Source organism: Saccostrea cucullata, unplaced genomic scaffold (genome assembly GCF_032062105.1).
Source record: "Saccostrea cucullata isolate Sc308-1 unplaced genomic scaffold, CSIRO_AGI_Scuc_v1 ctg2465, whole genome shotgun sequence".
Lineage (NCBI taxonomy): Eukaryota > Metazoa > Mollusca > Bivalvia > Ostreida > Ostreidae > Saccostrea > Saccostrea cuccullata.
The window spans coordinates 9,438-37,232 of NW_026922292.1; the positions used below are offsets into that span (position 1 = coordinate 9,438).

At 33.4% G+C, this 27,795-nt stretch overlaps 1 protein-coding gene across 1 annotated transcript; it reads right to left on the reverse strand.

Annotated features, from left to right (window-relative positions):
* Positions 1-861: 861 nt before the first annotated feature.
* Positions 862-27,795, reverse strand: LOC134261555 (heat shock 70 kDa protein 12A-like). Its single transcript, XM_062743980.1, has 7 exons — positions 27,737-27,795; positions 26,525-27,395; positions 26,031-26,354; positions 25,387-25,608; positions 17,995-18,142; positions 13,393-13,395; positions 862-1,642 (listed from the first exon to the last, which is right to left on the reverse strand). The coding sequence occupies exons 2-7, from the start codon at positions 27,386-27,388 to the stop codon at positions 996-998; spliced, it is 2,208 nt and encodes a 735-aa protein (XP_062599964.1). The 5' UTR covers positions 27,389-27,395; positions 27,737-27,795; the 3' UTR covers positions 862-995.

Genomic DNA, 27,795 nt, shown 5'->3' on the forward strand with positions numbered 1-27,795 from the left:
CACTATTGAAATAATTATATCAATAGTGGTTGAGAGTGCATTTCAATAGCAAACATAGGTAATAATCAATATTGAAACACGACCACTATTGAAATAATCCTATCAATAGTGGTTAAGAGTACATTTCAATAATAAATTTAGGTAATAACCACTATTGAAATACGACCAGTATTGAAATGATTATTTCAATAATGAGTGAATGTGCATTTCAATAACAAACATAGATAGTAACTACTATTGAAATACGACTTCTATTGAAATAATTATTTCAATAGTGGGTGAGATTCATTTTAATAACAAACATAGATTGTAACCACTAATAAATAATGTTCAGTTTTGAAATAAAGATGTCAAAATTGATTAAATTATTGATTTCAATAATGTATTGAACAGTGAATCCAATAAATATTGAAATAATTATTTCAAAAGTTGCTGATGAGGTGAAACGTTTTTTTTCAATACTGGTAGTATTTCAATAGTGTTTGAAACCTATGGTTACTATATTAAAATGCACTCTCACCGACTACTGAAATAATTATTTCAATAGTGGTAATAGTGGTCGTATTTCAATTGTGGTAACTATTTATATTTGTTATTGAAATGCAATCTCACCCACTATTGATATAATTATTTCAATAGTGGTCGAATTTCAATAGTGGTTGCTAACTATATTTACTATTGAAATGCACTCTCAACCACTATATATTGATATAATTATTTCAATACTGGTTTTATTTCAATAGTGGTTACTAACTATGTTTGTTATTGAAATACACTTTCAACCACTATTGATATAATCATATCAGTAGTGGTCGTTATTTCAATAATTGTTGCAACAACGCCTTTAGCCAGGACTTTGCTTAGCCGGCTAAAAATGCGAAAACTTATTTCTGTCATACTCGTTTAATTTAATGATAAATGTCTTCGGTGATATTTCTGAGAATCCCTTTTTTTCAGTTGTTCCAATACTTGGATTGAGGTGGATTATATTAGCTTTATTTGGCAATACGAGAGGAAATTGTGACAGGGTTGTGTCCAAACAGCACTGCCCCTTTCAGAACTGCAACCCCTGGTTCGGGGGGAATGATAACTCTCATATCTGGAAAAGATTGCTTGATCATGTCCTGTAGAATAGGTGATTCAGAAAATCCTCCGACCATCATAATGTTGTTGGTTCCTGAGATCTCCGGTTTCTTTAATACGTCTTTAACATGATCCACAATTTGATCCCCTGCCTCTTCAAAGAAGCTCTTCATCACTTCTGCTGTTATTCTAATTTTGCCCCGAATCCATGTTATTTTTCCTGAATATGTGGTATTCTCTGTAGCCTCTTTTATATCCTCCCCTGTGTCCTCTTCAAAAGTCTCTACCAGAGATATTGGAATTCTTATGTTGACCTTGTCTTTTTTGTTACCAGTAAAGTTACGCTTCTTGGTTTCGAATTCTCTAAACAAGTCCATATAATCATCTGTATATGAGCGGGCAAAGTCATTGAGGATGGGGGCTCCAACTATTTTGATCAACATTTGTCTGAAGGCCTCATCTAAATGAGTCCCTCCCCCTGACCCTCCACTAGCTTTGTAAAGCTCCTTTAGGTTAAGATTATGTTGCACTTCATAAACGGTGATATCTATTGTTCCTCCTATAAAATACAGAGATGTTTTAAGAACTCCCAAATATATATCACTGACATTTGAATAAGAAGTTCATTGATTGCCCATTTTCACTTTAAATCCTTTTGTATGAATGTTTTTAGAAACGAAAGAGATTTTTTTTATAATTCATAATAAACTAGGGATGTCAAAATTGTCAATAATTGATATTCGATAATATCGACTTAGGTCAGTCGCGGCCGAGTTCGAACTCATGACCTCCTGATCACGAAGCGAGCGTTCTACCGACTAAGCTACTGCGAACGGTACCGACTGAGCTGGAGCACTCGGTAGAGCGCTCGCTTCGTGATCAGGAGGTCGTGAGTTCGAATCTCGGTCGCAACTGATCTAAGCCGATAAAAAATGGGTAGCAACTGTTCCTTCACATGCGCTCAGATTTTTTAAGTGAATATTTTGTCCTTTGGATGAGACCTTAGAAATCGAAGCCCCGTATCAGCGGCAGACTTTGGCACGAGAAAGACCTCTCATTGCTCAATCTGAGTGCCGAGTAAAGGTCAAGATTTGAAGTCCTTCACAGGCAAATAAAAGCGAGTAATTTCGTTTAGCGATCGGTGCATCTCGCGAAATAACGCGATAATAAATTCAACACATATATGTAGGAATTAACAGTATCTACTACATTCGAAAATTCGATAAAATAATACATTTTGCATTTAAAATATAATATATATCTTCACTATCTTGTCAAGCAACATATCTTTTATGCTATTATTTTAGAATAAATTTTCATGTAGAGTTTTGTAATTGCAGTTATTCTTAAAATATTTTTACAAAATATAGTAAGAGTTGACATCCGAAATGATTTTTTTTTGAAAATTTAAAGGATTCTTTCGAATTTGTTTGTTCCAGAATAATTGATTGTCTTACCAAGTTAACACTGATAACTTTTACAAATTTATACCACGCAGAACAATTATCTTATGGAAAAAAAATTAAAATTAATTACTTTTAGCCAATTTCCTTATAACGACTTTTAAATTTGTTTTAAGGGAACGACGGATGCATGGTAACATGACTCGGTTTAATTACGTCATAATCTCTGATAAAATATGTACAAAACAAGATTGAAATCACTGTACGTGTATTATTTTTTGACTGTTTGTTTGAGTTCACCATCTTGTATAAAAAATATCTAAAAAGATTCAAACTTTGTTGCAAATATTATCAAATTACGGAATAGATTGATCGACGCTATTGTTTCCCTACACTGCGCGTCCAACGAGTCACTGACGTAATAGAGAATCTCGTAGTGAAGTAAGATTATACACGGTAAAACACGGGAATTATAATATCATAAAAACGGATTCTTGGCAGTACATGCTGGGATATTCTATGAATTAGGGAACACGATAAAAATTTTGACATAGTTGTTTTATTTTTTGTATTTTTTTTTATGTCTTATTTCACTTTTTTGCAAATGTGTGACGTCATAGTTGAGTTTTTTTTCCGTACTCGAGAAATATAATCATGACACTTTTTTTCAAGCTCATGGCTTGTTTAACTATGCCCTGTGCAATATTGAGCTCAGCTTCACCAATTGATATTTTTACAGCTAATCAATAACATGACAAACTCGCATTTCAACGTAAATTTTCAAATATGGAATAATAGGATTTTTTGCAAAATAATGTTTTTGTTGTTTAAATGGCTTAAAATGTACTTAATTTTCTGTCGCCAGATGCTGAGTGACCAAAGAATATTGGGTTTATTTTTAATTGTTAACCTTATTCATACTCTAAAATATTTTAAAAGACACATGTTTGCTGACATATTTTTTTATCTATGCTGAAAAAAATCCATAATTATGGACCGATAAAAGGGCCCAGAAACATTGAGGATCAAAACTTCACTTAGACACTGTGGGGTATAGTATTTGCCACTCAATATCTCACAAAAATGTCCAGGAACCTATATAGATATATCTGCTTTAAGGTATGCGGGACATACTTGATTAGATATATAATATTTAAAATATAAAAGAAAATTGAACGACAAGTATTTCTTTTAGCTAAAGGTCTTTCTTTCCCTTAAGTCAAATCTTACTGCAAGTACGAACTTGATTCACTTTTTGATAAAGCTTTCCAAATTTTCCCCTCTTTTCAATACGTGTATATCTAAAATCCAGATATTCAAACCTTTAATTTATATTCGAATATCAATTCACCTAATGAATATTCGAATATTTGTTGACATCCCTATAATGAATACAAATATATAGACGTTGCGCACAGTGTTGGTGTCATTTTCAGTGACGTCAAAATGACGTTATTTTACGTGAAATTCTAGAATATTAATTTGACGTTACTTTTTTGCTAACATTTTTTATGAGTAATGCCGCCAATTACATAATGCAGTTCATTGAAAATACATGCATGTAATTAAATTATCTGCCCTTTTGCAAGCATATTGCAGAATCTAGGAAATATAGGTATAATTTACTTCATTTAATAAAAAGCTAGGTAGAAATAATAAAACTTGTTTGACATCGCAATTTAAATTTACATGCTTTTACATGCTTTTTATTTAATTGAGATAAATTCAAAACAATTTCATATGATATCAGTTGGCGCTAATGCTGTCCTTTGTTTTCAGTATATTGTATGATTGCATGTAGATATGTTGCTGATTTAACATTGAATTTTTTTTTCGTTCAAAGTCCCTATTCCCATCGCATCTTTTATCTTCACCATAACTCAGACCCTACATACTGAGTACGATTTAAAAAAGGGGAGGAATCGAATCTGAGAATTGACCCTCCCTCACTTTAACTTGTCCATGAAAAGAATTTTCAATGGAGTGCAGTTTAGAGGCTTCATATATTCAAAAATATATTTGTATATAAATTATTCAAAAAAATATTTCGGTTTTCTCCTCTCCTCCCTTTTCATCCCCCCTCTTTATATGCGTTGCAACGTACGTGCCTATAGCTAGCACACAGATCAAAGATAGTAGGTTTTTACTCCTTTGGATATCTATGCAGTTTACCTGCTTTTTGTGATTGTATGCATTTTTCATACTTATAAATGGAAGGAAAGAGGGATTTGTATCTGCTTTCATCAAGATTCAGATTCAATAGTTAATTTATGTTGATGTTAAGGAATTTAAGTGCCGGTGTAACGACGAAAAGTGACACCCGTAGAATATTGACCAAGGGGTCATTTTTCTACGTAGAAAAATGACCCCGGGTAATATTCCACGATAAGTAGGGTCATTTTTCGACTGTAGAAAATTATTCAAGACCAGTAATTCTACGACTCCACACACGTTGAAAAATGACCCCCATAGAATTTTGACCCCCTACTTTTTTATACAATAAAACTTTATAAATGTGTCTCCTGATATTTTTTCATGCTTTCCAATGCAAGTTAGGGGATTTTTTTTATGTATTTTAATTCTTTCAAACATATATTTGAAAGCATATCCTAATAGTAGCATCACTTTCAATATATCTGGTATGGATTTATTTTTGGCTTGCAGAGTTCCAATGAATATTGAGGAGCATAAATTTATTCTTATACCGTATAAGTAGAATTTTTAGCGAGGATTTAATTTTGGCATTATTAGCTAGGGTGCTGAGATCGCTAAAATTAGATATCGCTAAAAATTAACTGCGTTCTATTTGTAATAGCTTCTTTAGTGAACACTTTAAAATCACTAAAATTATTTCTCGCTAAAAATAAAATACCAATTTTTAGGACAAATCGCTAAATTTGCGTCTCGCTAAAATTTCCTCTTATACGGTATTTTGAGGTGTTTTTTTTATGATTCAAAGGTTTGTTTCAAAAATGGTATGATGCGTTTCTGATAGCTATAAACTTTGATTTCTTTAAAAAATCCAAAAACATAGCATAGAAACAAGAAAAGCAACGTTATTTAACTATATGAATTCAATTCCCTTAGCTCTTACATTTAAACTTACATATATACATCTGTATGGAAGAAGGATATTGAGATAACGAACAGTATTCAATAGCAATACAAAATAAGAGCAGAGCAAACACGGACCTCCAAAACATTAGAGGTGTGGATCATGTGCTATGGAGGAGTGGGAATCCCCTGCTGACGTGTCACATCCGCCGTGTGATCCTTGTCATGATCGGAAAATAACGAAAAAATCCATCGTCAATTCAATGTAAAAATAATGGACTAACCATTAGCACGACGTCAGTAAGCATTTGACTTAATGATAAATTGGATTTGCTGACAAAGTCATTGTATCGACCAAAGAACTTACATAATGATGACTTTAAACGAATATTCATGTTTCATCAACTTGCTTGTCAATGGCTTACCTCATTTAACACCGAGTATATCCCAACATGCAGGGTGTATACTATGTTGTGCGCAAGGTGTATGCTTCCGAAGCGAGAGAAAGAGGGTCAATGTAGATTCTTTATTCATTTTCTCAACTTACGGATATTTTACGCCAGAAAGCATAAACCTACGGAAGAAAGCATTATCTAAGGAGTATATGGATACCTGTGAATCCACTGGACACCTTCTAGTTTTCTCAAACCCCTCAACACAATTCCGAGGATCGGAGCAAGATTGAACCTACACTGTGTTTATGATCAAATATCAGAAGAAATCTTTGCTCTATCATCACTTTAATATTATTGTTAAATACATGTTTACTATATAAATGTTTGTACAAATTGTCTCTAAATAAGACAGTTTGTATATAAAGATATTGACTAAAAATCAATGTTGTGTCCGAGGTGTGTGCAACATGTTGTACGTGGGGTGTATACCCCTCTCTTTACTTTATAGTATCATTGTCTGAAATATCATTTAAAAAATTCTTAACAATTGACTTTTGTGAAAGTTATATATCTATTTTTTGAATTATTCACATTCGGATGAGACCGTATAAACCGAAGCCCCGTGTCACAGCAGGTGTGGCACGATAAAGATCCCTATCTGCTCAAAGGCCGTAAGTGCCGAGCATAGGCCTAAATTTGCAGCCTTTCACCGGCAATGGTGACGTCTCCATATCAGTGAAATATTCTCGAGAGGGACGTTAAACAGTATACAATCAATCAATCAAAGTATTCACCAGTGTTGTAATAGCATAACTTCATGAATTCGATTTCCTGAAAAAAAAAATACATGTTAATCGTACTTTTGGCTTTGCATGCTTATGGAAGTAAATGTACAGGGTGCTTTGTTTAACTGTATAATGTGATAACCAACAATTCATACCTTCGATTTAAAGACACCTTATTCAGATCATTCCTTAATAAATACTTCACACATGCATCATTTTGAACATTTAACATTTCCTCATTATCCTGTTTAACCTTTTTTCAACATTTTTTAATTGATACTTCATATGGAGTGTATATATTTCAGTTGATTCGATACCCAAGAGCATGCTCTACTATGAACAATTTTTAAAACGAGGTAAATTATTGACAAGCAATTTGATGAAACGAAAATATCAGCAGTCTCGTTTAAAGTCACCATTTCGTAAGTTCTATGGTGGATACAATGACCTTGTCAGCAAATAGAATTTATCATTGAGTCAAATGCTGACTGACGTTTTTCATACAAATTGTAAGTCCATTATTGATACACTAAATTGACGACGGATTTTTCCGTTATTTCACGATCATGACAATGAGCACACGGCAGTTGTGACCGGTCAGCAGGGGATGCTCACTCCTTCATGGCACCTGATCCACCTCTGATGTTTTGGAGGCTCTGCTCTTGTTTTGTATTGTTTTATGGACTTTAAGATTGAATACTGTGCGTTATCTCCATACCCCTTTTATTGAAAATATTAAGCTTTTTCTAATGTCATAAAACCCGCAAAAATGTTTTCCTTCATGTAGTATTTATATGCTGTGTACTTTGCCCCCTGCAAGTAGCTCACATTTGGCAGTGAACTTTTTGCTTTATATTGAGGCATTGTATTGTACTTTACTAAGTACATATTTTCTAGGAATGGGTCCGGGAAGGGCGTGTTTGTGTCTTAGGTCATTGGAGGGGGGGGGGGGGGTAACTTTACTAATAAATTAGAGGACAGTTAGCATTAATTGATATTAATTACACGTCAACGTAAAATTGTAATTGAACCAAAAACAGCTTTTTTTAATTGTGCATGCCGTAAGAAAATTGTCGTCCCTTATTACAAATGTGCATTTTTATAGCTGGCTATAAATGTATAATATGCTTGCAAAGTATGAAATCTTTTCAGATATGGAAAAATGTATCCACATATTGCAAAAATTGAAAGGAAAATTAAATAATTTAAGATATCATACAAACACGTAGTATCCACCCTTTTTGTTCCGACACAACTTTTCACTTCAGAAAATGTTCATCGAAAGTTATCCCCCCTTTTTATTTGTTGCAGCAGTCAAACAATGATTATCTAGTATGTTTAAGTGGAAAAAGGAGAATTATAACTGAAAAAAGATGGGACCTTCAACCTTATCTGAAATTGGAGTTTTGAGTTTCGATAAGCCCCCCCCCCCTTTTTTATAGCTAGTCAACTTATGTCAATTTTTTTTCAGGTATCCCCCCCACTTCAAAAAGATTTTAAATCATTGTTATAAATGCTTAAGAATACATGTATTAATAACATAAAAGTTGCAGAAACAAAAAAGAGATTTATCCATAATACACCATTCATGTAGTGTTTCTATCATTTGTTACAGGCAAAATATTTAGATTAAAACGATCCGAAGAAAGTGTTCTCAATGCAGGGATTGAGGAGGGGGAAGGAGGGCCCCCTTTGGAGAGATTTTATATTTTATGATTACGTAAATTTAGACCATTGCGCTATCTAAAATGTAGCATAAATTCAGATAACGATCGCTTCTTGCACATCTAGCGCCTATATTATGTATGAATACGATTGTTTTAATAATCTCCTTTTCTGTTCATTTTTCAAAATTTTATGGACTTGACGTTTTGGTTGGACATTAGTATTTAGGTCTTTTATCAACACTGCCTGTAGCTTATAAACCTGTGTAAATAATATTTCCATTGATACTTCGCAATAACAATCTTAAGAAAAATATGGGGTATACACCCCGCGTACAACATGTTGCATACACCCCGGACAACACAACATTGATTTTTTGTCAATATCTTTATTTACAAACTGTTTTATTTACACACAATTTGTACAAAAGTTTATATAGTAAACATGTATTTAACAACAATATAAAAGTGATGATAAAGCAAAGCTTTCTTCTGATATTTGATCATTAACACACTGTAGCGTTAATCTTGCTCCGATCCTCAGAATTGTGTTGAGGTGTTTGAGAAAACTAAAAGGTGTCCAGTGGATTCATAGGTATCCATATACTCCTTAGATAATGCTTTCTTCCATAGGCTTATGCTTTCTGGCGAAAAATATCCATAAGTTGAGAAAATGGACAAAAAAACTACATTGACCCCCTTTCTCTCGCTTCGGAAGCATACACCCCGCGCAAAACATAGTATACACCCTGCATGTTGGGATATACACGGTGTATATGTAGATCATGCTCTTGCATATCGAATCAATTGAGATATAATTAATATACACTTCGTATGCAGGTGATTAGGGTTTATTGCTGCGTAAGTAAGGGAAGTTGACGATAGAAAAGTTAAAGTCATCACGTTTATCATATACCTTGGTTGTGAGATTACCATTAACGTCTTTTTCAAGTAAAATATCAAAGTATGAAACAAATGTGTCAGACTTTGTGTATCTTTGATCTCAAGCTCTTCAGGATATATCGTATCGAAGTAGGAATGGAAATTACCATTGTTAATTGACAATTCGTCGTCGATATATCTAAATGTCGAGTTGGAGGTCACAGCTAGTGTTTTCTTCTTTTCATGCATAAGATGTTGCACAAATTCTGCTGCATAAGAATACAAAAATAGGTTTGCTAACAACGGAGCGCAATCGGTACCCATATGGAAATTCCAGTAGATTGTTTGAAGACCTGGTCTCCAAATACCACATAGATTTTTTCAATGATAAAACTTAAGCATCATTTTGATGTCAAACTCAGAGTACATTTGCTTGTGAGTGAAATCAGAGTGTGTTTCAACAAAATTTTTCAAATGACCAATTACCAGGTAAGAGAATTAACGATTACATTTTTTACCGAAAAAGCAGCTCTCAATGATATCAAAAAGTCTAAACTTTAATTTATCGCGGAAATGGTTGTGTATGAAGTTAAAAAGTCGAAGTTTTTAAGCTGTTGATCTTGGTATAATCTTGTGATTTCAAATTGTTCCAAAGTTCCTTTGGAATTTTTGAGTATCCACATCTGATTCACACCACTTGTTGAATATATTGTTACACAGTACTCTTCAAGTTTTTCCTTCATTTCTGTCAATATCTTAGTGAGATGTAACGAAAGAGACGTTGAACATTTACGGGAACCCGCAATGTATCTTTGTTTGTAAGGATTCTTATGATGTTTCGGTATCCAATATATATAGAGTATTTCAAATTCATTTTAACGCTGTGGAATATTAAAATATTCAAAACTGACATATGATTTTCAAGAATTTTTTCTTCAGAAAGGGGAGTATGAGTATGTATTAGAAGGTTTACCTCTTGTAGAATTAAATCCAAGTTCTTCTAAAATATTATTTGTATAATGAGCCTTACAAACGAAGGTAATATTGTTACCTGCTTTGTCGGCAGGAACCAGTACGTACTGATTATTTAATCTATCTGATTCTTTGCAAATTAATGAACTCTTTTGGTCTATCAGGCCATTACTTCGATATAAAGTCCTAGCACATACCGTCCAAAAGTTAATGCTAAAGTTAAAGTGTGGAATTTTGGGGTAAAAGTGTCTGTGTCTCAAACTCCAAGATCAATGTCATAAGGTCAAAGTTGGTTGTACACAAAAAAGGGTCTTCTCATAAAAATACAACTGTGAAATATGAAAGCCATATTCTCACTCAGTTTATATGGGCAAGATCAATGCGCTCAAGTATACAAACAGACGGACGGACAGTTAAAAAAATATATGTAAGACTCTAAAGTCCGATGGTCTCGCCAAACCCCGATGGCTCATTGTCTTTACATGCGCCAAAGTCCCATGGCCACGTTAAAGTCCGATGGCTCGTTTCCAATGAGACGCGCGACGCTGACGTGCGATGGTCTGACACGCCGAAGTCCGATGGTGCGAATGAACAATCAACGTTTATGACGTCACAATAATCCGACGTCAATCCTTGACGCCGTTGTCCTCCATTCAAAAGCAATCATTTCTGAATTCGTCCTCGAATACAATTTTTATTATTGATTTTGCTTATTTTGATATTTAGGTTATTGTTAATACACACTTTTCGAGCGTTAGTCTCGCACCTGCCTGAGAGTTAAGGGTTAGTTATCGCATTTATTTATACTTATTCTAAAGACCTTTGCATGTCGCGGCATTGAGGTTTGGGCGCAGTACTACTATGACGTCATAAACGTTAATTGTTTTCCGCCCCGTCGGACTTTGGCGTGTCAGACCATCGGGGTTTTGCGCAGACTATCGGACTTTGGCGTGACCATCGGACTTTGGAGTCCCATCGCACTTTGGAGTCCTACATATATACCACCGAAACTTCGTTTACGGGGCCATAAGAATAACATTAAGTAATCACTTTTTCATCATCCAACAATTGTTTTTAATTTCTATCGGTAAACAACTTATTAAATCATATTACATTTAAGTACATGTAGAACGCAGAAAACGACACTACATGTGTTAATATTTGGAAAGACGCGCACTCCTTTTATGTATTTTTTCTGCAACAGCTGCTTCCGTTAATTCCAGTTATAACAAACAAAGAAAGCATTTTATTGTAAGATATTGTTAAGCTTTGATTTCGTTATCTAGCCTTAAATGCTTTCAAAAATAAGCATAAGGCAGCTTGATATTACCCGTATACATTCTCATAACAAGAATATTACTACCAAAACGAATGTTTTTGCATCAAAAAATGACAAGGGGTCATTATTCTACGGGGTCATTTTTCTACAATGCACACGGAGAAAAACGACCCCAAGGCCATAATTTCTACAGAAAAGTGGGTCGTTTTTCTACGTAGAATATTGACCTGGGGGTCAACTTTCTACGTTGAAAAATGACCCCCGGTCAATATTCTACTGGGGTCACTTTTCGTCGTTACACCGGCACGGTCACATTTTAGTCAGATTAAAGAGATTGTATAAAGTCATTATCCTTTCCCATATTTGAAGGATATGGAGATAAACTAGATTTTGATTAAATGAATGGTTACTTAGTACTATTTTGGTCGATCTAAATGATTTTAGAAGTATTAAAAAAATCAAAGTACTGAAAGGACTGAAAAGCGGTTAGCATGCTTTCATGGAATATGTTCAGTGTAGAATAACAAAAAATTCATTGAGTGATGATATTAAAGAAAGCATGCATATCTTTGTTCAATGTCATCAGCGAAGAAGCAGACACATTGTCTTTTGTAGTAATTAACTAAATGGTAAAACCAATAACATCCCAGACTGATGTCACAAATGTATGTTTCAAAATATCAACCTGAGATTTTCAGTTTGAAAGACAGGAAGGTCAATTTCAAAATTTTCTCCCTAATTTTCTCCATTGGTGGCGTCCAAAAGTGCTCAGAACGAAAAAAAAAATATGTTGATGTTGCAAATTTAATTGTCTTTCATGCTCTATTGATTCTGAAATTAGGTAACTGTAAAGGCTACTATAGCAAACAACTCAAAAAGAAAATAAGTTGATAATTCAAATTCTTTAGATTAATTTATTTGGAGTACTGTACATAGATCTTTAGCTGGCTAGTCTGAGAAAAACGGATGGACGAGCAAGTAATTTGTAAATTAATTAATTTCAGAGAGCTTCAGTTTCGTAGGCTCACTGCAGGTCAGCAGGTGTGACCTGTCATTGGGGATGCTTACTTCTCCTAGGCACCGGAACTTTCACGGATCCGTTTTTCTTTTGAGACCGATCACTGTTCATTCTGTATTTTGATACAGATACTGAGTACATCTGTTTATTAATATTATGAACTATTTCTCTCACGGGAAGAAAGACAAGTAAACAAGATAATACAGTTTTAAGAAATGTACATTATTGACTTTTTGTGCAATTAAATGTTCGAATAAGTAAATGGTATATGACAATTATTTAAAAAGAGTCTTTCAAGCACGATATGTATAAACAAACATATACTGAGTATTCGGCAAATATTTAAATTAAAATGTGATCGTTTATAATCGTTCATAATAATTAGACTGAGTACAGAATTTATCCCTGGAAACAAAGCTTTCATCATCTTTTAAATAATGTCAATTGAGAAAAAAAGGAGAAGAAAACAAACGTTTCATTATTGAAGTAATCCATAACTGTACAACTAACAAATGTATTCAGTTTTTTTTTCATATAAAGGCTTTCTTCGTGTACTAGTATTACTTAAGTTAATTAAAGGGATGCCTTAATATTTTGGCAAGGAAAATGAAACTCGATCGAGAGATTCTCCGATGTTTTGTAGTCGGTTATAACCTTCAACCCCTTTAACCAGTAATTAACCCGTCCTCCCTGTGCCAGTAGCATAATTCGGTCAAATATTTATTGTTCATGAGGTGTGCCTTATAATTAATCACAGGCACCTGAATTTTTATCAGCAAGTCTCTAAATTAGCCAAATATCGAAACATTCTACCCCCTCTTTATATAAATACACAAGGTGTGCAACGCCATTTCGACCCCCTGTTCGATTCAGGCTTCAATTTAACACATAAATCGGATATGCCTACTAGTTTTCTTGTAGCATTGGGTTCAAATATGATATTTCTCGCTATATATTTCTTCCTAAAGTTTAAATCCATCGCGTTGATAAAGTTATCAGCTAAACTTCATGCTGACTTCGAATTTCGTCACATGGTCCGATCGCTATCAGCTGACTTCACGGAAATTTAATCTCGACACCAAATGCTCCTATACAATAATTTTTTTAAAAGAGCAATTATAAATTTATTTCATTGACAAGCAATATCAGAAAAAAATTAAAAACCGAAAGATTTTGTTGTTTTGATAGTCTTGATTTTATTTAACATATGTTATATGTGTTAGAAAGAAATCGTAGGCCTGGAAGCTTTGTTGAAGTTTTCGTTGTCGATAGGTAGCGCCTTATGGAAGTTTCCGATGTCGATACATGCCATAAAGCGGTTAGCAAAACTAACCGCTTAATTAAGAAAAAATGAAACATTACTAAATAAATTATGAAAAATGAAGGACATTGTTTACAGGCACGTAGCAAGGGGCGTGCCCCCCAAATTTTTTAAAACTTTTTTTCTATTGAAATGTTCATTGAAAAGCTGGTTGGCCCCCCCAATTTTTCTGCAAAAGTAAAGTAATATAAGTAATGCAGTAATTGTAGGAAGAAAAGAAAGTGTGATACTGAAAGAAATTTGCGTTGAAGGAAGTTCGCCTACATCCCCCACTTCCCCCCACCCTCCACCCACTAAAGGAAATAGAATTTTCGAGATTGCGCAAACAAATTTTCCTTTTTTTTTGGCTGGATAACTTTTTTCCGGTAAGTAATTTTTTATTTCTCCGCCCCACCCCCCCCCCCTTTCAAAAACGATGCTACGTCATAAGCTTAATGAAAAATATTTTTTATGCACCCGGATCGAAAGATCCGAGGCGTATATTGTTTTTGTCCTGTCTGTCTGTTTGTCTACAAACTTTAACCTTCGCCATAACTTTTGAACCATGAAAGGTAGAGACTTCATATTTGGTATGCTTACTCTACTAATGAAGTTCTTTCAAATAACGCAAAGGTCAATGACCTTGTGACCTTGACTGTGATCTACATGCTCAAAATAGAGGTTTTATTGCAAAGTGTAACCTTTGCTATAACTTTTGAACCACAAAAGATAGAAACTTAATATTTAGCATGTATACTTCACTAATAACGCTCTTTCAAATGACACCAAGATCAATGACCTTGTGACCTTGACTGTGTCTTATATGCTAAAAATAGCTTTTTTTGAACCTGCTCCATAACTTTTGAACCATGAAGGATAGAGACTTCATATTTGGTATGCATACATAACTAATCAAGATCTTTCAAATGATATCAAGATCAATGACCTTGTGACCTTGACTGTGTCATATACTAAAAATAACTTTTTTGAACCTTAATCCATAACTTACTTTTGAACCATGAAAGATAAAGACTTCATATTTGGTATGCATACATCACTAAAGATCTTTCAAATGACATCAAGATCAATGGCTTTGTGACCTTCACTGTGACCTTTATGCTAAAATATGTTTTTTTTTTTTTTAATTTGTTCCCGCCGGGCGCATAGTGTTTCACAAACACATCTTGTTTTTTAAAGAAATAATGTTGATCTTGCCATAACCTAATTCAAATTGTCGTCAATTTTGAATGTAAACACCTATTTTTTTACCATAATAAAATACAACTTTGTTTTATTTCATACGATGCTACCGGTTTAATGACAAAAAGAACTAATTTTCAAATTATGTAGTGAAAACCTAATACTTTATCTAAATCACAACTTTCAACACCCTCTAACCCTTATTTAACATTGGACTAAATCAATTTGAACTCGCCATTTATACATGTAGTACGGTTTACGCCAGCATCAAATAAAGTTGACAAACTTAACCGTCAGGTAATTCAAATTTGAAATCACACCTTTACATAAATTTTGGTTTGATTGATTAAGCGGTTAGCTTCTTTAACCGCTTTGTGGCATGTATCGACACCGGAAACTTTCATAAGGCGCTACCTATCGACAAAGCCTCTACCTATGATTTATTTCTAACACATATAACATATGCTAATTAAAATCAAGACTATCAAGACAACATAATCTTTCGGTTTTTAATTTTTCTCTGATTTTGTTTGTCAATGAAATAAATTTATAATTGTTGTATTAAAAAAGTAAATGTATGGGAGCATTTGGTGTCGAAATTAAATTTCCGTGAAGTCAGCTGATGAGATCGGGCCCTGTGACGAAATTCGAAGTCAGAATGAAGTTTAGCTGATAAAATTATCAACGCGTTGGATTTAAAATTTAGGAAGAAATATATAGCGAGAAGTATCATATTTTAACCCAATGCTACACGAAAACCAGTAGGCATATCCGATTTATGTGTTAAATTGAGGCCTAAATCGAACAGGGGGTCAAAATGGCGTTGCACGCCTTGTGTATTTATACTTTATATAGAGGGGGTAGAATGTTTCGGTTTTTGGCTAATTTAGAGACTTACTGATAAAAATTCAGATGCCTGTGATTTATTATAAGGCACCCCTCGTGAATAATAAATATTTGACCGAATTATGCTACTGGCACTGGGATGACGGGTTAATATACTGGCTAAAGGGGTTGAAGGTTATTACCGACTGCAAAACATCGGAGAATCCCTTTTCCTTGCTAAAATATTAAGGCATCCCTTTAATTAACTTGATTAATACCAGTACATGAAGAAAGCCTTTAAATAAAAAAAAACTGAATGCATCTGTAAGTTGTACAGTTATGGATTACTTCCATAAAGAAACGTTTGTTTTCTTCTCCTTTTTTTCTCAATTGATATTATTCAAAAGATGATGAAAGCTTTGTTTCCAGGAATAAATTCTGTACTCAGTCTAATTATTACAAACGATTATAAACGATCACATTTTTATTTAAATATTTGCCGACTCTTTTTTTAAATAATTGTCATTTATTACTTATTCGAACATTTAATTGTATGAAAAGTCAATAATGTACATTTCTTAAAACTTTATTATCTTGTTTACTTGTCTTTCTTCCTGTGAGAGAAATAGTTCATAATATTAATAAACAGATGTACTCAGTATCTGTATCAAAATACAGAATTAACAGCGATCGGTCTCAAAAGAAAAACGGATCCTTGAAAGTTCCGGTGCCGAGGAGAAGAAAGCATCCCCAATGACAGGTCACATCTGCTGACCCGCAGTGAGCCTACGAAACTGAAGCTCTCTGAAATTAATTAATTTATAAATTCTCTGCTCGTCCATCCGTTTTTCTCAGACTAGCCAGCTAAAGATCTATGTACAGTACATCAAATAGATTAATCTAAAGAATTTGAATTATCATTTAATTTTCTTTTTGAGTTGTTTGTTATAGTAATATATGGTATGATAGGGTAATTTTCCTTATATGTTTCAATGTAAAACTTTCATTCCCTGTTGTGGCCCCGCCCTACCCCCGGGTGTCATGATTTTTACAATTTAGAATCTACACTACCCCAGGATGCTTCCACATAAGGTTCGGCATTTCTGGTACAGTGGTTCCTGAGAAGAAGATTTTTAAAGATTTTTCTCATATATTTCTATGTTTAACTTTGATTCCCTATTGTGGCCCCATCCTATCCCCGGGGGTCATGATTTTAACAATTTAAAATTTACACTACCCCAGGATGCTTCCACATAAGTTTAAACTTTTCTGGCCCAGTGGTTCTTGAGAAGAAGACTTTTTAATGACCCAACCCTATTTTTGTCGTTTCTTGATTATCTCCCCTTGTGAAGGGACTTGGCTCTCCATTTTTACAATTTAAATTCATCTTTACCCAAGGATGCTTTGTACCAAGTTTGATTAAAATTGGTTCAGTGGTTCTTGAGAATGTGAAAAGTTTACAGACGGACAGACAGACGGACAGACAGACGGACGGACGGACGGACGACGGACAAAATGTGATCAGAAAAGCTCACGTGAGCCTTAGGCTCAGGTGAGCTAAACATGAGACCTTATTTTTTAATTAAAGACTTAATTTACGTTATTATTTTGAATGAAAACAAATTGATAATGTAATGATTCTGTAAGATTTCAATCTGGACTGTTTACTTTACTAGTATTTTTTTTCACAGAGTTCAACATTTACCGTTAGTATTTTTTACACTTTATTTGCATTTTTATAACTTGCATATCTGTATTCTGTCATTTAGCCTTTTTATTGAGTTTGAGATAAAGAGATTGAACTACTCATGCATGTTTATCCTTATCATATTATTGTTTGATGTAGTAGGTAAACTGTTATATTTCTAAATTATCTGTTTTTATCTTTTTTATATCAGAGGACATATCGAGAGATTTGATGGAAAAAAGCAATTTTGCACAAAAAGTCAATTAACAAAAACAAAGAAAATCGTTAACTTTGATAATAACACAGGCTAATGGCATGCCAAGAGTGAAGCTTAAAAAACACTTGACTTGTTAAAGAGATGTTTTTCGATGAGGATAGGTTAAATAATAATATAATAAGATAAGACGTGAGCTATACATAAGGATATTTGAAACTAATCATACGTACCACAATCCAGAACTAGATATTTGCTTCCTTTGGAGAAGACTCCGAATCCCTGGACACCGCCTTCCGACTGCATGGGGAGCTTTTTACAATATAATAAGCCCACCATAGGCTCCGGTGCTATCAGACACTGGTTCCCGGATATCCCAGCCTAAAGAAAAATCAAAATCTCATCATAGTTGTAAGCAAGCCTTAAACAAATACATGTACAGTGGGCTTTCAGATAACTGGACGCCAGATATCCAGATGCTTCAGTATCCGGACGTCTTTTCATGGTAACGGAATTTTTTGACGTTAATTTTTCCTGTTTACCTTTTGATTCAGATAGCCGGGACTCTTCACATATCCAGACAATTTGACTGGGAACCATAGTGTCCGTATAAATGAGGCTCCATTGTATATTCTAATAAAGTGCCCTGCCACAGCATGATACCCCCGTCAAATATTGTTCAATAATCATAAATTGGTTGCGGTGCAAGAAAATCAAGTAACCTTTATTAACAGATTGGCAAAGATTTCAATGATCTTATACAATTATTGCTGGTTTTTGGGGTCAATACAATAATTTAGCCATCTGAGGAGTACAATATTCACCGAGCCCGAAGGGCGAGGTGAATATTGTACTTCGAAGATGGCTAAATCATTGTATTGACCTCAAAAACCAGCAATGATTGTTTTATTATATGATTCACTGATAATTGATAAAATGATAGAGCTCATTACTTGTTTGCATTTTATTAAGTCCTAGCCAAATACAAGAGAGTAGCAGAATTAAAACGTTAATAAATTTTACCAGCCGTATTTATTTGAATTTTTTAAATCAATTTTAAAGGACATAAAAGAAATATATAATGTCAGTCTTTTTATAGGATAGATTTTGAAAGGAAGAAGTATTATCAGGGAAAACTGACTGCCAAAAAGTAAAAAACAAAATAATGTTCAGTAAAAGTGTTGGAGGAGGGGGGGGGGGCGTCTTCATACCTTCTTAATTACCACCCTTACCTAAAATATATATTCGCTTATGTTTTGTTCACATGAAAATACAATCATTGTCGTTTAAATAGCTTTAAAAAACAATTTGTATCAATTTGGAATTCCCCAATCTATTTTTAGATCAATGTAGAGGAAATAAATCCTTGTATTGACCTGGAACGTCACGTGCAGGTCAATACAACGTAATATTTTTCTAACATAGTTGGATCTCAGCCAATCAGAGAGATGGAAATTATTCAATCATATAATAATATTTCTTATCATGTTTAAAAAATTGTACATACATCTCTAAGGGACTTACAGTGTAGGTATTTAATTATAGCAAATAATACATCATATAATTCTAAACTGGCTGTATTAGAGCTTAACAAATATACATTTGCAGATTTGAATTGTTTATTGCATATTTTATGAAATTGCATATTTTATCAAATAATGGAAATGCAACAGTATAACAAAAAAAAATGAAACTTAAATCATTCTTCAGACTATAAAATTCTAAGTGAGACATGACTGCATTTTGTTGCAAATATATATAAATTGAAATGTTCCGGTAATTTTTTTTCAATGAACACATGTACGAGGGGTTATCAAAAAGTTCGAGGACTAGCGCCATAAAAATAAAACCGCTTTAGGTACATGAATGAATTTTAGAATATCTAGTTATCATCGTCTTTTCTATCTACAGAATAAATCATAAATCATAAATTTTATTTTTTAATAAATAAGTAATGTTTTTGTAAGCAATGGTATGTCCATGGGGCGCAACCTCAAGGCAACGTTTTATTTTTTTTTTCGACCTAATTGTTGCTAAGAAAAACTATTATGGTATGAACATTTGACATCCAAATATCCCGTTAATTAAGGTATGTGTTGCGACACCAGGGGCGGATCCAGCAATTTTTGAAAGGGGGGGTTCCACGGTTATATTCCTATAACCCCCCCCCCCCCAATACACACTCTCAAGCAAAGATTCACACACACACGTGTAGAAAGATCGTATATTGTGGGTAAATAATATCTTTGTTTACATACCTTTTTTCTTTGAAATGGTACCCCAAGTCATCTTCGCTAGCCAAGGGTTTTTGATACGCTACTCTAGCTCCTCATGAATCCTTGGCTAGCGAAGATGACTCCAAGTTCGAAAACTACTGAAGCCTTATGAAATTGAATGGGTCTGCAGCATTTCCGAATTAGAATAAGAATTTTCTTTTAGAATTTGAAAACTTTTTGGGGGTAATATGCTGATGGGGTTTAAAAGATAAAGAGATACATGTTATAGTTCCTTCAAAAGATATGATACTAAAGTGTATATATATATATATATATATATATATAGCCAACACAGCCCAAGATCGCAGGAATCTCTTAGCAAGTTAAACATCGCATGTTACATATTATATATAAAATATATAAAAATAAAGAAAAATAAGTAGAATATTTTCTATCATTCTCTCATCAAAATAATTAGTAATAGTGAAGGTGAATGGATGAAACTGAATGTGAGTAATCTGTCTATTCAATACATTAGTTAGACGAACAAATATTTTTTTCTCAGATAACGTCCTCCCTCTCTCTCCACTTGGCAAAAAATAAAGGGGGGTTCCAACCCCCGGAACCCCCCCTCTGGATCCGCCAATGGACACTATTGTTCCATAAAAATAGTAAATTTTTATCTCATTCTGGAAGTTCTATGAAATTTTATCGTAAATTTTATATGGAGTATCCAAACAAATATTGCCTTGAAAATGACGTCAAAAGGGTAGGGGTTTCCTTTTTCAACATTGTATAAAGTTTTGCCCCTAGAAAATTTGGTACACACCTAGAAAATGTTTAAACTGGCTACGGGGAAATAACATACATCAATATAACTTGTTTTTAATGCTAAAATAGATTCAGAGAGAAAAGGAATGCACAGTTAATTTCGATTTTGAAGTCAAGGTGTGAAAAATCAATCGAGTCAAAAAATGACGTTGATCATGTGTTGTAGATTTTGAACTCCAAAGAGCAAAATATGCTGGCAGAATCAAGTGAGAATTTCTTTCATTGACTTAATCCATTTGGAATATCATATGCATTGAAAGCCGCTGTTTATGACATTGTGTAGTAATAAACAAGACGGATTGAAGTCCTTCCTCAGCTCCAGAGAATCTCATCAAAATAAGTGAATGAGGTAGAAAAAAACAGACATTGAAAAACAATGACGTTGTGGGACGTCATAAAACTAAACGGCGACAGCGCCGGGTGATGCTATAATGTCGTTTTTAATTCATAATAATTTGGGAAATAATGAACGTATCAAGCTAAAATTTTCAATATTTGTTTATTTTTTGTTGTTTTATGTTCTTTAAAAATTTTGTAAGCTCAGATTATATAGTACTAATTTTATAGCCTCAGTCCAAGAATTTTATCATAACCCCTCGTATAATTAGTTTTAATTATATCATACAATATTAATTTAGTTTTAGTCATACACTAAAACATCAATTTGTTTTAATTACATTACACCAATTGAAAGATCTTTATCTGGACTATAGCCATCAAGAACTCTTAATTAACAAAAGCAACTATGAGGCCATTTCCTTTTTCCCAACTCCCAAGAGATAAATTAAGATAACACTGCATGATCAGATCTAAAGATGCTCTTGCCAGTTAGCTCCCGTCAATAAACTCATAAATGTCTCTCTAATATGATATGCACGATCCTGCTATCAAAATTCTTTTTGACCAGTGCTTGATAATTATGCCTATTGGACAAACTGAATTCCTCTCAAAACATTAACATTTGTTACAGATTGCTGTAAAGTATATGATGAAAAAATGAGTTTTTAGTTTATTCAACACTTTTACTTAGGATACAACTATTTAAAAAAAAAATTTTAGGATTATGAAATTTAAAATTTAAAAGACTTAGTTTTTTTTTTTTAATCACTTAAATTACAGGTCACAGTGACACACCTTCTACCTTAGATGTATACGTGCCAAGTTTGAAAGCTCTAGGTCTAATAGATTTCTACCGGAAAACTGTTTGAACCGGACAGGATTTTTCCATATTTGGCTATAACATCTTTATTAAAGGTCAGAGCAACCTACTTTTTGTGTGCAACACACCGTCTACCCAAGAAGTATCAGTTGACAAAGTTTGATAAACATAGGCCTAATAGTATTCAAGTTATGGGCCGGACAGGAATGGGCAGACAGACAGACAGACAGACGGACGGACGGACATGAAGCCTATAACATAATTCTTCCCTTGCGTATAAAAAATTGTTTTCTAACTGCAGTCTTAATTAAAACTCCTCAGATTGCTTTTTTTCAAACTCAAATTCCTCTTTAAGGGTCTGTGGTTTTTTTTTATTGCAGATTGCTTAATTTTTTTAGTTTTCATGGTTCTTAACATTTCTGAAGTTACACAAGTTTTAAAAGGAGCTGACAGTGTTTTAATTGTGTGAAAACCACAATAGGGAAAGTCTTTAATAATACATTTGTATACCATATGTAACTCACTTCAGTATACTTGCCAAGTTTAGGGAAAATCTAGCGTCTGGGTACTTTTAGGAATCCGTCTCAAAAAACAGGTACATTTACTAAAGGGTAATGTGGGGAAATGCCAAATTATATGAATACTACACTATACTTTTAACTCAAGTTAAAATATGTTATGAGTAATATTATATTATACATTTTACGCAAAAACACAAAATTCTACCGCCTGGTTTCTAGGGTGATCTTATAGTGTCAAAATTAGTAAAATTCTACAAAATATTAAAGACACAAAAGTTTTATGCAAAAAAATAGGAAAATAATAGATATATTCTAAAAAAAATGTATGTTTAGAATTTCCAGATCTTATATTGAATACTTTCCCTTTTTATGACATTTTTAATGACCCCCGCTTGAAGAAATTTACTCTACAACGACGTCAATCTACCAATTATTTGAAAAATCGATGTAAGAATCAGTAATACAGGTGACTCTCGATGGCTCGAATTCTGATCCCTCGAAGTGAACCCCCGGTCCCGTTTTTTCCTCTCTATATAACTAAGCAAATTTACTCCTGATCACTCGAACTTCTTTCTCTCGAAGTTCTCTATCTCACGGACCAAAACATGGGTACCGTTAAGTCGGCTTTAAGCGTAAAACTGATGCAGCCTGAACTTACCTGGAAAACACTTAACGCCTGCTGCTTGGCATTGAGGTGTAAATTGGGTCTTTACATACAGATGGCACTTCACCTGTGGGTAGTCCGTGTGTTAATATAACTATTTGATTATTATTGGTAAATTATAGTTATAGTTATTATTATAGTTTATACTCGAATCTATAAGTTCCCATTGGCTATGAACTTTTATTACAGTCTACATAATCTCAGTATGGCAAATATTGAACAAGAAATTCCTTTCTCAAGGACTATACCGATTAAGAAAAATCTTGTGAACACTGGTGAACAGGTTAAGGACTCGATCAAGCTGCGGAATAGTCAAACCGACAATTGCTATTCGGATTTCATGTAACCATTAAATAAGAACAAATAAGTAGTGAAACTTTTGAAATTCGTTTTATTTAGTCGGTATACGATTATTGAATCAGATGTTGATATCAATGTAGTAGTGTGTATAATATGTGTACATAATAAATAAGTGTTTTAAATTAAATGTAAATAAATTAAACTACCATTATAGATAAAAGTATAAAAAGCTTGATCCGCTCCTTTATATCCTTAGCTCTTTACCTGTACAACTGTATATAGATGATTAGTTACCGCAGGGCAGCTCAAAGGTTTTGGAGTGTTATTGATTCTTATTGGTAGTTTGTTTTGAAGTTGGATTTCATTGGTTGTATTCTTATGTGGTCATTGGTTTTACCGCCAAAATATTCATTCTTTGTTTTGTTGAGAAATGACCAAGACTGTATTTTATGGACTCCATGACTTTGACATTTTGAGACTGACAATTTCCATTTTCTGGTAAGTAATAACTTTCCTTATTACTAATTGTCAAGTAATTTTTTTCTATTCCATAGATTTTCATTTATTAAAGATCCCAATTTCACTTTATATTAATGGAATGAATGACCATGAGAGAAAGATATTTATTTTTTTTATCAATATGATTGGAATTATTGATTGTAAAGATCAGTAATGTTTTATATCATAAGTGTAAATTGTTTTATTCAAGTTATTTTTATGACCCAGATATTTGGTAACTTTGTTCAAAGTGAACAGATGATTTTATTTTAAAGGAATATATATTTTAAAGTATACTGTATTAAATTACAGAGTCCATATACATGTCATTGCAACTGTAAACATCACACATTTATGTGGTAGCCTTTTCCCACAGAATGGTGAGGAATTATTTGTTTTAATTAGTATTATTTTTATGCCTTTATATGGGAGAAGATATGTAATGTCCATATATTGACTATAAGAGTTATCTCCCTTAATTGAGAGTTAATGTACATGTATGTATATCATCTATAATATATTATTATGAATATAGCTACATCTATAGCTGATTAATATGATTGCAACTGTAAGACCTGAATTGATGTGCTATTATATTGTTGTTTTATTATATTTCAGGGCTATAATAACATTGTTTTGCAAAAGCTTACTGTGTCTAAATAAATAAGACCTGAACCCTGACAGAGGAGTGTTTGTTCTTCATTACAATCCCTTTTACATTAAGTATAGATTACCTGTAAAAAACGATGGAAAACGTATAATGACTTTATTTATATATACTTCAGGTATCCATAAAAGGAGAACTTCGATGAATGGAACTGAAAATTCCGGATTTTATTTACTTTCTATCTCTCGAATCCCTCGACATTACTTGCAGTCCCTTTGAGAGATCGAAAGTCACCTGTATAAAATTATAATTAGGGTTTATAACTTGTGATTTCTTACTTTTGATCGATTTTATTATACCCCCCGCTTGAAAAGTGGGTGGGTATATAGTAATCGGTATATCCGTTCGTCCGTATTTTACGCTTTGGGGTGCCCATCTCTTATCCGCAACTCCTCTTATACCACTGAGTGAAATTTAATGAAACTTTCACAGAAGCTATATTACATATTGCCATTGTGCACCTCTTATTTTACTTTTTGACCCGACGCATAGTTTGGGTTTCCTGGCCACAATAAAACATGGACTTTTCCGTCATAACCATATGGAGGCAGAGGGTTTCATTTAGTGAGCTCATTGCTCACAGTACCTCTAGTTAATTTTCTGATAAAGTGCTTAAAAAAATACATTCGTTTTTTTTACTACTACAATGGATACCCCAGTCGACCCCCTTAAATCTTACGATAAATAATAAAAGAAATCTCAAAAATAAAACAAAAATAAATCTTATTAAAATTGGTGACATTTCTCTAAGCTTATTTAAAGCTTATACCTTAACTGCCGCCTCTCTCATAAACTGTCTTGCAGAATCATTCCCGATAGCAGGGACTGTTAAGACCCAGCATATATCTGTTTCTCTGAACACTGCACCTTGTTGTTCTAGAGAATAAAGTAGGTGCTTCCTAAGGAATTCAATGGCCGCAGAAAACACATCAAAAGCCACCATCTCCTTTCCGTCTATAGATTTTATTTTTACTGCTTTTGAAAGTGGTTCCTGTAAGATATGTGTTCAACATTTTAACCATTTAAAGACTATATACAGTCCGTTAATTAAATAAAAACTTAAATTAAAACGAATCTTATAATAACACAAAAGCTATAAATTGAGAAATATTTTTTTTTAATTCTAACCCCTTAAATTTCTAATAATAACATTATTTAAATTTTCATCAAACATATATCTATTTTAAGCATTTTCTGCATTTACTTAAGTTAGGATTGTATCTCAAAATTAAAAAAAAAACAGCGGGAAATGAAAAATAGATGTGAGTTTAGAGTTCTCCCCTAAGAAATTAATTGGGAATACCAGAGTTACCGGAAGATTTCGTCATTATAAACGGCGAAATTTCCGGCCCCTTCAGAACAATTCTGACTTTAAATTATTCTTATTTTTCAAAGATTAAAAGATGATCTTGCCTCTTTGTTAAAGATAGACATCTTGAACCTCTTAAAATAATACCACTCCTCATGTTGCTCGTTCAATGTGAGTTCTGAATATTTATTCTCCGCTTCGTAACCAAAAGAGTCGAACACTTTGTCTTTATTGAAAAGAACACAGTTGGGGGTCTTAAGGGTCAAGAGACCACAGGAGCCTGCTACCCAGGTGTTCAACTTGATCTTCAAAGGAACGTTCTCGTATTCTTCTTCAAAGGAAAATGCAAAGCCGCTGTAAGTAGTACCTAAGTCTATGGCTGCCACCACCAGTTTATCGGTAGAGGATATGTTCTCTGTGTCCCAAGTCTGAAAGCATAGAATATATCCATTGATGTGGATTTCTTAACCAAGAACTTATATGTCCAGAAAACAACAGTAAATAAGAATAAAAAGAAGAAAGAGATCCCAATCTAACCAAATATCAATGTCTGTAGGTACAAATAATGTGATCGATTTGTTAAAGTAATATCACTTACCTGTGCCTCCAGCATCTCTTTTGCTGTTATCTTTGGTTTCTTTACTTCGTAGCCATTTTCCTCTGTTTTGACGGATAATGGTGTTAAATATCCGAATAGCTTGTAAAACTGCTCTGTGTCAATTGTCATTGAATTGAAAGTTGGTAGAGATATTTGAACTTTTGGAGGTAGTTTGCTTAATGTCTTGGTTCGTGAGATGTATTCCATGGTCAAAGATACATCATTGGAATCTTCAAGTTGTTGAAGATTTAGAAGCGTTTGTTCAATAAGAGTCTGTATTTGTTTGATTTCTTTCAAATGTTCCTTTAGAATATTCTCATGCTTCGTTTTTCCCCTCTCTATCTCAATTCTTAATGTCTCGACAATTAAGTCAACTTCTCTGTGCCATTCTTTTCCACATTCCATCAACGTTGTTGTAAGATTTCCATATTCCCCATCTAAGTTAGCTATTTTGGTTTCTATTTCATTTGCAATTTCTGCATACGTTGGAGAAATTAAGTTTTCTAATTCTTCAGAATCTTTTCCAATACCTTTCCTCTTTGAATAAAAGAGATCAGAAAGAGATTTAACTGCATGTCCCCTATGTGTTTCAGATAAAGCACACAAAGCACACACAGAGATTTTGCACGTTTCACAGTGAAACTCGCTGCTTCTTGTTTGATGTGCTGAGCACTTAGGATAGATTAAAGTTGACTTTTTTTCTCGGTATGGAACGACTTTATGTTTGTCGTAGTCATCAGAAATATGTTTTCCTATACAAGGAATGCACAGATTGACATGACAGAAATCACAATACTTCTGTACTATAGCTGTCTCACAAAGGTCACATCGGATGACATCTTGCGCACTCGTTCGAGGATCCATATTAAATCTAATAAGTTAAGAGTACAAATGCATTTTATTTGTTTATCTTATTGATTTTTTTAATGTCTGTGAAAGCGAAAGTACAAATTATTTAAAAATGCTTCATATATTTTAATAACCTCATAAATCACTTAATTTATACTGATTCATTGAATCATTAACACAAAATTGTAGGAAACTTTTAATGGAGGGATACAAACTGTGGTCAAAACATTCATTTCATTGTAGATTGACAATGTGATTCGCCTTTTTTGGCTATAAATTTTCAAAACATCATCCAAATATAGTATCTTAAGATATATTTGATTACATTCATCTAGTAAAGAAAAGGAGAATGTAACACAATACCTTCTAATAGAGTAATTTTTTTCTGTCCAGCAATGGACGCTCTATTTATCACAAAGCAA

Excerpts from the sequence above, each read along its gene's own strand:
- LOC134261555 (XM_062743980.1), bottom strand. The coding sequence starts at position 27,388 with ATGGATCCTCGAACGAGTGCGCAAGATGTCATCCGATGTGACCTTTGT. Across the intron at positions 25,609-26,030 it reads TGTCTATCTTTAACAAAGAG|GAACCACTTTCAAAAGCAGT; the intron begins GCAAGATCATCT and ends CATATCTTACAG. Across the intron at positions 18,143-25,386 it reads TGAGAGAGGCGGCAGTTAAG|GCTGGGATATCCGGGAACCA; the intron begins GTATAAGCTTTA and ends ATTTTTCTTTAG.